This window comes from Propithecus coquereli, unplaced genomic scaffold (genome assembly GCF_000956105.1).
Source record: "Propithecus coquereli isolate 6110/MARCELLA unplaced genomic scaffold, Pcoq_1.0 Scaffold186, whole genome shotgun sequence".
Classification (NCBI taxonomy): Eukaryota; Metazoa; Chordata; class Mammalia; order Primates; family Indriidae; genus Propithecus; species Propithecus coquereli.
Genome location: NW_012143412.1, coordinates 3437976 through 3449745, shown reverse-complemented (window position 1 = coordinate 3449745; position 11770 = coordinate 3437976). Strand labels below are relative to the sequence as shown.

Sequence of the window (11770 nt, the reverse complement as noted above, 5' to 3'; positions counted from 1 at the left end):
TTATTTTAATAATGAGAAGATTTGAAATAACCTCAGTAGTCAGCAACAGGGGAAAGGTTTATGTATTCTATTACATGTATTAAAGTATATTTTTCCGCTGGAATATTTTACAGCCATTAAAAAGTTGTTTTCCCACTGGGCGTGGTGGCTCATGCCTGTAATCCTAGCACTTTGAGAGGCTGAGGCAGGAGGATGACTGAGGCCAGGAGTTCGAGACTGGTCTCTCTAAAAAAAAAAAAAAAAATTTTTTTAAACTTGCTGGGTGTGGTGGCACACACCAGTAGTCCTGTAGTCCCAGCCACTCGGGAGGCTGAGGCAGGGGTTTGAGATTGCTGTGAGCTATGATGATGCCACTGCACTCCAGCCTGTGCAGCAAAGCGAGACCCTGTCTCACACACACACAAAAAATGTTAATGATATTTTCTCTGGGTTGGACAATCGGGGTGATTTCAATTTTTTTATTCTTTTCTTTTTTTCTTCTATTTTATCTACTATGAACTTATATTGTTCTTGTAATTAGAGAAAAAGCAAATACCTTAAATTTTCTCCCATACTCATTCCAACATAGTGCATTATTATACTCCTAACAGCATTGAGATTGGGCAGGGCGCGTTTTTGCTTTCTGATGTACAAGTTCGGGTCCCTGCCACCTGGGAGGGTGGGCGCAGTAGGGTTGTTGTAAAGAACAGTCCAGACGTGGCATGTCTGGGCTTTCAGACAATAGAATGGCATGGGTTGTATTGTTTGATTGTGAGAGACCCGTGAGCTTGCGATAGACTAGCTCCTCGCAGAAGCAAACACCTGGACGGAAGCTGAGAATCACCTTCAGAAGGTAGGTTTTCTCCCCTCCCTCCCTGGGCAGGTCCATTAACAAGTCCTCTTCTATTGCTTCAGATCTTGCTGATCTCGTTCCTGTGGGGAGCCTATTTCTCCCTGCTGACCTCTTTCGCTCCCTCGTACATCTGGTTTGTCTTCCTGCGGACGATGGTGGGCTGTGGCGTGTCCGGCCATGCACAAGGGTAAAGATTTCACCCAGAGGACCCCAAGACAGAAATGCGTTCCCTTGCGGCAACTTATACATACTCCGCGCTTCGTGGGCCGACAGTATCGATAGATTGCGAATTTGTAGGCTTCACTTGTGCTAATCCATTTTGAGGTTTTTGTTTGTTTTTTTAGTGACGGCTGCTTATTTACTGCTCCACTAGGAGCAATTTGCTCCTCAAAATGATGCTCGATGGGGAGGCGAGCAGAGTGCTAGACTGAGCATGTGTTAGTTTTTTTATTCCTAAAGCTAATCATCATTTTCTAGGTGAATAACATTTTGTTAGACTAAATACTAAGAAAAAGTACCATATCAGGTAGGTAACAGAAGTGTCAATCCAAACACAATTTATTAATTTCTTGAGAATTTGTTGGAAGAGTTTAGTTTGGCCATAAGCACCTGTTAACATTAGGAATAACTATTTTTAAGTGTCACGACGCTATGACTTAAGACAGGGCCAAAGTGAATTTGCCAAGCAGGGTAGGTTGTATTGAAACAGACATGGTGCCACTTGTCTGGGTAAATGTGTAGGATCTTATCATGCATGGGTATGAAAGTTGTTCTGCTAAATGTTCTGGTCCTTGGGAGCCTCCCTTAAATTAACAGGACCAGGTGATTCTCTCCTGGGTGCCTTGGAGCAAGTTATCCTTAAAATATATTAGATGTCAAAGCACCTAATTACTGCCTTCGTATGTTAGGAAAAGAATTGTTCTTCCCTGGGTTTTGAGCCTTGGAGCCCTACAGGAGTGGAAGCTAAGTAGAATTTTAAAATATCCCTCAGAAAACAGCCAATAAATACATTAAAACCCCCAAACCCTTCCTAATAACAGCAACAGAGAAGAGCAATTAGGAAACTGATGGAATATGATTCCATTCATTCTTCTAGTCACAAAATTAATGTGTACTTAATTAGAAACCTGCGCTTTGACCGCCATCGTTAGTTGGGAAAACAATTTACTGTCTCTTGGGTGTATTTTAATTTCCCAAGTATGTTTTAGAATAGAGAATTGGGCTTTGGAAAACATTTGTCAGTGCTTCTCTTGGCAAAAAAAGATACGGCGAATATCTCTTGAGGGGTAGAAGGTTTAAAATAACTTTGAGAGTAAAAATGTAAACAGAGCAGCAGTCGGAAAGTTTACTTTTTACTGTTCCCTTATGTGTATAGTAGCTGTAACAACTATATTTTCATGTATGATAAACTTCTATGTTTTTGAATTCTTTATTCCTGTGACAAGAAGAATTATGATTGTTTTTAAAAAGATTATTTGGTTTTATAAAAACTATTATGATTTTTTTTTTCCTTCTTCTTCTTCAGGCTAATCATAAAAACTGAATTTTTGCCCACAAAATATCGAGGCTATATGCTACCCTTGTCTCAGGTAAGGTAACACAAAAGTTCTACCAAGTCTTCTGCATTCTATAGGATATTACATACATACAGGCATACCTCAGAGATATTTCAGGTTTGGTTCTAGATCACTGAAATAAAGAAAATATCACAAAGCGAGTGACATGAATGTTTTGGTTTCCCGGTGTATATAAAAGTTGTATTTACCCCATACTGCCGTCTATTAACTGTGTAATAGCATTATGTCTAGAAAAAGGTACATACCTTAATTTAAAAATACTTTAGTGTTAAAAAATGCTAATCATCTAAACCTTCAGGTAATAATCTTTTTGCTGGTGGAGGGTCTTGCCTTGATGGTGGCTGACTGATCAAGGTGATGGTTGCTGAAGTTTGGGTGGCTGTGGCAGTTTTTTAAAATAAGACAACAGTAGAGTTTGCCACACCGATTGACTCTTCCTTTCATGGAAGATTTCTCTGTGCGTGCGATGCTGTTTGATAGCATTTGACCCACAGTAGAACTCCTTTCAAAATTGGAGTCAATCCTCCCAAACCCTGTCATTGCTTCATCAACTAAGTTTACGGAATCTTCTAAATCCTTCACTGTCATCTCAACAAAGTTCACAGAACCCTCACCAGGAGTAGATTCCATCTTGAGAAACTGCTTTCTTTGCTCATCCAAAGAAGCAACTTCTCATCCATTCGAGTTTGATCATGAGATTGTAGCAATTCAGTCACATCTTTAGCCTCTACTTCTAATTCCAGTTCTCTTGCTATTTCCACCACACGTGCAATTGCCTCCTCCACTGAAGTCTTGAGCCCTTCAAAGTCATCCACAAGGGTTGGAATCAGCTTCTTCCAAACTCCTGTTAATGTAGATATTTTGACTTCCTCTTGTGAATCATGAGTAGTGTGTAGGCTAAGACAACCCCATCTTGGATGCTAATCTTCCATATTGGCTTCCAGTTAGCCCCTTGTTGAGGAATTCTGCTAAGATTTCTAATTTATCTACTGTTAAATACTTCCCTCAGGTCAAAACAACCATGACCACAAATCCTCCCCTTAGGCAGATTCATGTAACATTCTTGCCTTTCCTGGAGAAACCAGTTTCAATTGTCCTATACATTCCTTTCCTATGTTTAACAAGTCCTGAGTCTAGGGGGTAATGGCTCGGAGATCCCACCATCTCCTCTCATCTCACAGCTGCCTGGGACAGGGCTTCTGTGCATAAGTCCCTATTAAATGTTTCTTTCTGAGAAACTGGATTTTTCAGCCTCTTTCTTCACCTTTTCAGCTTTCTCAGACTTTGGGGGTAGGTTTGCATAGATTCACCCACCTTGGAACAAATGTTCTTAATGGCATCTAGAGCGGTGAATCTTTTCCGGAAGGTTTTCAATTCCATCACAGGAACCACTATCTATGGCAGCTAGAGCCTTGAGAAATATATTTCGTAATTAATAAAACTTGCAAGTCAAAATTACTCCTTGATCCATGGGCTGCAGAGTGGATGTCATGTTACGTATAAAAACATTAGTCTCCTTGTTCATCTCCATCAGCTCTTGAGTGACCAGGTGCATTGTCAATGAACAGTAATATTTTGAAGTTTTTTTTTTTCCGAGCAGTAGATCTCAAGAATGGGCTTAAAATATTATAACCATACTGTGAACAGATGTGCTGTCATCTAGCCTTTGTTATCCTATTTCTAGAGCACAGAGAGTAGATATAGCATTATTCTTGATGGCCCTAGGATTTTCAGGATGGTCAGTGAACATTGGCTTCAACTAAGTTAAAGTCACCAGCTGCTTTAGCCCCTGTCAAGAGAGTCAGCCCCCCAAAAAGTCAGCCTGTCCTCGGAAGTTTTGAAACCAGGCATTGGCTTTTCTAGCTTTGAAAGTACTGTAAAGCATCTTCTTCCAATAGAAGGCTGTTTCATCTACATTGGAAATCTGTTGTTCGGTGCAGCCACCTTCATCAGTGATCTTGGCTAGATCTTCTAGATCACTTGCTGCAGCTTCTCCATCAGCACTTGCTGCTTCACCTTGCATTTTTATGTATGGAGACGACTTTTTCCCTTAAATCTCATGAACCAACCTCTCCTAGCTTCAAACTTTTCTTCAGCTTCCTTACCTCTCTCAGCCTTCATAGAACTGAAGAGAGTTAGGGCCTTGCTCTGGATTAGGCTTCGGCTTAAGAAAATGTTATGGCTAGTTTGATGTTCTATCCACATCATTCACACTTTCTCCATCTCAACAATGAGGCTGTTGTGCTTTCTTATCATTCTTGTGTTTATTGGAGTAGCACTTTCAATTTCCTTCAAGAACTTTTTCTTTGCATTCACAACTTGGCTAATGGTTTGGCACAAGAGGCCTCATTTTCGCCCTATGTCAGTTTTCCATGTGCCTTCTTCACTGAGCTTAACCATTTCTAGTTTTTGATTTAAAGTGAGAGATATGTGACTCTTCCTTTTACTTTAACACTTAGAGGCCATTGTAGGGTCATTAACTGGCCTAATTTCAATATTGTTGCGTCTCAGGGGATAGGGAGGCCCAAGGAGAGGGAAAGGGGAATGGCTGGTTGGTGGAGCAGTCAGAACACACACGTTTATCATTAAGTTTTCCATTTTATGTGGGTGCCGTTCATACTGCCCCCAAACAATTGCAATAGTGATATCAAAAATCACCGATCACCACAATAGATAGAATAATGAAAAAGTTTGAAATATTGTGAAAATTACCAAAACGCGGCACAGAGACATGAAATGAGCCCATACTGTTGGGGAAAAAATGGCACCAATAGACTTGCTCCATGCAAGGTTGCCAAAAGCCTTCAATCTGTGTATGTGTGTGTTGTGGGGAACCAAAACTTGCAATATCTGTGCAGCACAATAGAGTGAGGTGTGCCTGTACATACTTTTTCTTCTGGTTGGTTGTTCTTTGGTTAATTCACTGACTATTACTTCACACGAACCAGTGAGCACTGGGAATGCTCAAAGCCAGAGGTCCAATGCCAAGGTTATCAATGAGCCCAGGACTCTACCATCCAACAGTGCCATTTAGAACGCAGTAACCAGAAATACTCCAGTGACTGGTTTCATGGGAATGACAGAAGCCCAGGAATGCACCTGGGATGAACTTTCTCTCCCAGGGGCAAGTTCCAACTACTACCCCCTTAGGGTGCCCTTCCTCCCTTCCAAGGCTCTGGTGTTTGCAAGTCCTAATCGGCTCACGCCTGAGGGAACGTGCTATGACTGCCGCCTCCCACTGAACCGGCTATTCAGGTGAGAGGACTGGAGCACTCCCAGGGCCCCCTCAGGCCCCTGATGGCTGTCGATTAGAGGTTTCGAATCCAGAAGACATGTCAGTGTAGGTGCCTTATACCGTCGGTGATTATCCAAGAGCCCTGACCTTTCAGAACTGGGGAAAAGATGACCCTTCCCACTGAAGCATTATGTATTCAAGAACAGTAAAGCAGTAGGAGAATACTTTTTTGTTGTTACTGAACTTAGGCAACAAAAAAATAAAAAGAACCTAATAAGCACTGCATACTAACTGTTCCTCCCAGCTCTCTTCTTCTGATCTTTGAGGTGGAGGCACACACTTTTAACACTTACTGTTTGGATTTTACAGTTGGTGTTATTTGCTGAGCACGGTCCTGCGGAAGCTCACCCATGGGCATTTCTCTTGTCCCCGTCCCTCACACCTTGACGCGCTTCCTGGTTATGTCTCTAATTTTTGCGAGTTGTCCTACCCAGGTCCTCCGGGATTATCTAGTCTACTCCATGGTTTTAGGTATCTATGTATCTGTGACCCCCAAATCTTTATCCACAATGAAGAGCACCTCCTTAAACTTCAGACCCAGGTAGCCAGTGACCTGATGGTCACTCGAATGTCTTACAAATACAAGATACTCAGAACTAATCTCTTCATCTTCCCCTGAATCCTCTAATTTCTGTGTTTTCAGTGTCAGTTAATAGTGAACGCTGTCCTCTCTTGTCATCTAAGCCATAAACTCTGCCATCCTGGACCCTCCCTGCCCTTCATCCCTATTCAATCACTAGCCCTGCTGACTCAGCCCCTGTTGTTGGACCTCAGTCTGCATGTCCACCAGCAAACCCTGTCACCTTTATCTCCAAATCCATTAGTTAAAAAAATTTTTTGTACAATTAGTATGTGTCAAAAATGTGTCTATTAAGAATAAAGTTTAATAAAACTCTTTTAAATCATTTCACTACTAGAATCCTATTCAGTGCCACATCACCTGTTCCCTGGTCTAATGCAGTGGCTTCTCTGTCTCCCAGGCCGGAGTGCAGTGGCACCATCATAGCTCACTGCAACCTTGTCCTGGGTTCTAGTGATCCTCCCACCTCCGCCTCCCAAAGTGTTGGGACTACAGGCATGAGCCACTGCACCCTGCCCTAATCAGTTTCTGAAATAATCTCGTTTGGTTTTTTGTAATAGAATTCTTTAGTGATAAAATAGTCACCCCTTAATTAGTGTCCCCAAAATGTCCATTATCTTTCTCCACTTCTGTGAGGTAGAATGGAGTTGTCCCCACTTTCATGTGGGTGAATGATGCTCAGGCTAAGGCTCAGAGTTGTTCTAATCCTGACCAGTGGGTCATAGTGGGCTCCGTGTTATTTGCTGATATAAAATGATCTTCAATATATATATTTCAAGTATTAAAAACAAATGTGGAGCAATATGTGTACTGTGGTACCATTCGTGAAAAAGAAAACCGAAACATATCTTTATTAGCTTGTATATGCTTAGAGCAGCTTTGGAAGGATCCAGAAGAAACTGGTAATACTGGTTCTTAGAAGAGAAACCAGACAGCACAGCACTAGAAGAGAACATTTTCACAATTGTCTTCTTTGTCCCTTTCAAGTCATGATCCAGTGAATGTATGACCTGTTTTTTAAAAAGTCAATTTCTGAGACTTCACAGGGTCCCAGGCATTTTAAAGCTCGGTGATGTGACTGTCTCCAGCTGCGTCTCCCACTTACAGACAGCAAACCGAGACAGAGAGAAGACACTTGCCCAGCATCTTAGAGGTGGTGCCGGGAGGGGTCTGAGCTGTCTGCTCTTCAATCCGACACTCTCTTCCATCTCGCCTTGCAACCCCGGGCAGAGCGCCGGGCAAGGCGGCTCCCAGGAGAGGACACACTACACGCTCTGGACGGGAGGACTGTAACCTTCCCTCCTCCCTGCCCAGGTGTTCTGGCTGGCTGGCTCCCTGCTCATCATCGGCCTGGCCTCCGTGGTCGTCCCTAGCATCGGGTGGCGCTGGCTCATCCGCGTGGCCTCCATTCCGGGCATCATCCTCATCGTGGCCTTCAAGGTGAGTGAGCACTCCTGGTTCCTCCTGTCCTGCCCACCTGCTGGCCACGTGGCCTTTTTGCCCCACGGATATCTTTCTCATGCCCACCCCTTTATTGGAAAGTCCGTCTCAACCCGCTTGTAGCCCTCACCTCCTTCAGCCTGTCCCATTGTCCCTTACTCCTGGGGATTTCTCCGATGACCCGGCCCTGTTGGTGCTGACGCCACACTAACCTTCAATACTCACCCGTTAGATGCCGTTGATGCTCTCAGGACGCCACAGTCCCGCTGGCTTGTCTTCCTGCTCACCCACTCGTCTGTAAGCTGCCCCACGGCAGAATCATCATTCTTGGTTTCTAGTAGAATTCTACCTGTCGTTCAAAGACGGGATTGGCTGAGTGGAGCAGGGCTCTGTTTCCTTTGTGTCACTACCCTGTGGAATCAAAGAATTTCAGAATTCCTAAGCGTCTTTGGTGGTCATTTATTCTGAACCTCAACCCATGCAGGCATCCCTGTAGCAGCAGGTCTCTGCCAGAACACGCCCAGCTTCAGGCCCGTGACTCTCTGTAGACTGCTACAGTATAGCCCATCTCCAGGCAGCCCACCTTGTCAGGAAGGGCTTTCTTAGGTTGAGCAGAATTTTCTCCTTGGAAATTTACTTGCAAGTCCTACTGTTCCTCTGGAAAACCAGAGGTCGCTCTTTTCACCATGACATCCCTTTAAATATTTAAGACTCTGTGTCTGACCAAGCCCTTCCTTCTCTAAATGAAGCAAGGTAATTACCTTCGAGTCTTTTTCAAGACATTTGGTCCTAGAGCCCTGCCCATTTTCTTCCGGGAAAATCTGCTTGGCCAGTGTCTTCTGTGCAGTGAACTGTTGCTCAGAATCGGACCCAGGCCCCTAGGTGCTCTGGTCCCAGCAGCTTAGTGGGCCTGTTGCTTCCTGGGAGCAGAACATCTGCCTTTCTTGATGTAGCCTAAGACTTGTTGCTTCCCAGCCAGCTGTATCCCACTGTTGGATTCTTCTGGGCTTAGGATCAAGTATAACCTTAAGATCTGATCTATGTGAGTTGTTTCCAAGCCTAGAACCTGAGATCTATAATTGTGTAATTGATGTATTCTCTTAAATCTAAATGAAATTCCAACATTTAAACTTCATCCTTTGGTTTCAGCCCTAGATTTGCCTCTAGGGAGGCAGCATGGCCTCTTGGCTCTGGAGCCAGACTTTCTGGACCAGAGTCCTGGTTCCACCATCCTGGAGAAGTCAGCCCACCCCTTTGTGCCTAATGGGTAGGGCATATCTCATGGGACTGTTGCAAGGATTAAGTGAGATAACATGTAAAAGTCTCTTCATTTAGTGTCTGGAACATAGTAGTGCTCAATGTGTGTTAGCTATTGAGCTGTATTATTACTTTTCTAAAAATTACTAGTTTGACTTTTGATCTTCCCATTTAATTCACATTGAGTATGTGCCAGGCTCAATACTATAGTCCAAGGTTAAAAAGATGCCTAAGATGCAGTTTTTACTACCCAGAAGCTCCTAGCCAATCAGCACGAGAGAGAGATGAATGCAAAAACATGATAGTACTAACTAGACTGGGGTAAGTGCTGTAGCACTAAAGCTCTGTGGATGCTCAGAGGTGAGAGTGATTTATTCGAGTGGGGTGGTGCTGTTGGGTTTGGGCCTTGTGGAAGGGAACAGACAACCTTTGGCCAGAGAGGGCGGAAAGGGCATCTGGGCAGGCTGGTCATGAAGATGTGAAAATATAGAACGTGTTTTGGGGGATGGCTGGAAGGGGAGGGGCGCTGGTAGGAGGCAGGCTAGGAAGACCAGGGTCGCTGGAGGTATTTAGAAAGGGGGCTGTGATTAAGGGAGGGTATTGTGGAGGTATTTAAGAAGGGGACTTCTCACTGTGGAAGGGACTACGTGCTGGGAGCTGTGTGGAGGCTGCGCGTGAGGAAATAGGGAAGAGGCTGGAACATCAGTTAAGAGTGTCAGAATAATCCCAGTGGGGGACCTGAACTGCCCACTGGCCATGGGAATGCAGGGCGGGGAGATGCTTTTCTGAGGAAGAACCAACAGCCTTGACTGGACGAGGCATGAGAGATGGGAGAGGTCCGAGTTGATTCTCAGGCTTTCGCGGACGTCCATACTGCTTTCTGCATATGATTCTGAAACCTTCAACTCTCAGTGGGTTGAGGGCCTCTCGACAGTCAGGACTGATTCCTCTGCCACGTGGGGGCTGGAGCTCCCCGCTGTTGTTCCCCTTTAGGCTGTTGCATGGTGGGGAGGGGCTGGTGTGGGGGGGGGGCTGGGGCAGCAGGTATTTACCAATTGGATGTAAGAATTCCATTGTGTTAACAACAAGGTCGGCCCTACTGGTGCAAAGCTCGGTGTATCGGTTCATTGTCATCCCAGGCGGGACTACGATAAGGGGAACGAAACCTTTTTTGTTCCAAACGAACCTCGAATTCAGCAGAAGGCCTGCTACGCTGTGCGCCTTTCAGCTGGCTCGTACTTTTCCTGTCTCGGGCCGTAGGGTAGCTGGAGCAGTAACAGCCACACCCCTGGCTCTACAGCAGTTGCCACTCTGACGTCTTTGTAATCTGTGCCCAGTTTATTCCTGAATCTGCTCGGTTCAATGTCTCCACCGGGAACACTCAGGCCGCCCTGGCCACACTGGAGAGCATCGCCAGGATGAACCGCTCGGCCATGCCGGAGGGCACGCTGGTGGAGCCCATCCTGGTGAGTGCGCCTCCTCCGTTCAGCCCCGTTCTGAGCCATGGGACCTTGGTAAGTGGCTCAACTTCATTTTTCTCGTCAATGGCATGGGAACAATACACCTGCCTTGCGGAGCTAATCACATGATTTGGCATCGTTGTGTATAGGTGAGAGATTGCTTTTTAATTTTATTTTCTTGTACTGGCCTTGTCTTATTTTTATAAACCTCATTATACAATTTTTTTTCACATCTCTGAGGTAGTTGATATAGGAATTAATCTCCTTGAATGTCTGATAAAAATTTGCATATAAATCAGTTTGACCTGAGATCTGTTTTGGGGGAGTGTGGTTGGGGGAGAGCTACACACTGTTGAGCAGAGGGTGGTGGTGGTTTTTTTTCTTAAAAAATAAAGCTGTTTTTATTGTGGTAAAATATACATAAAATTTACCATATTAATAATTTTTCAGTGTACGGTTTGGTGATATTGAGTACATTTACATTGTTGTGCAGCCATAACCACCAGCCATCTCCGGAACTCTCTTCATCGTACAAAACTGAAATTCCATACCATTAAACAAAAACTCTGATCCCTCCTCCCCCAGCCTCTAGAAACTACCATTCTGTTTTTTGTCTCCATAAAACTGACTACTGTAGGTACCTCATATAAGTGGGATCGTGCAGTATTTGCCTTTTTGTGGCTGGTTAATGTCACTTAGCATAATGTCCTTATGGTTCATCCACGTTGTAGCATGTATCAGAATTTTCTCCTCTTTTAGGATAAATAATATTCCTGTATGTATAATATATACTGTATGCATATACCACATTTTGCTTATGTGTTCATCTGTCCATGGGCACTTGGGTTGCTTTCCACTGTTTAGCTATTGTGAATAACGCTGCCATGAACACAAGTGACCAGATATCTCTTACAGACCCTGCTTTCAATTCTTTTGGGTATATACCCAGGCATGGAATTGCTGGACATAATTCTTAGATAATTCTTTGTTTAATTTTTGAGGCATCACCATATCGTTTTCCACAGCAGCTGTACCATTTACATTCCCACCAACAATGTATAAGAGGTCCAATTTCTCCACATCCTGGGCAGAGGAGTTTTTTTTAAAACTGTGATTCAATTTATTTAAAGGTTATAGTCTACTTTTGTTTAATACTTTTGACTGAATCAATTTTCGATATATATATTCATTTTAAAGAAAATTGATTCATGTAGATTTTCAAATTTATTGATATAAAATTTTTCCCAATGTTCTTATAAGTTTTAAAAATCTAGTGCAAGTATTTGCCCTTTTCATTTTCAATACTGTTTATTTGTGCCCTGTCTCCTT

General features: G+C 43.7%; 1 protein-coding gene across 1 annotated transcript in view; it reads left to right on the top strand.

The window, feature by feature from the left end:
- Positions 1-11770, top strand: part of SVOPL (SVOP-like) — an 88113-nt gene that overhangs the window by 31929 nt on the left and 44414 nt on the right. Inside the window, exons 6-8 of the mRNA XM_012642768.1 lie at positions 2358-2421; positions 7599-7724; positions 10319-10447. Of these exons, the coding sequence (XP_012498222.1) occupies positions 2358-2421; positions 7599-7724; positions 10319-10447 (319 nt within the window). The remainder of the gene's footprint in view (positions 1-2357; positions 2422-7598; positions 7725-10318; positions 10448-11770) is intronic.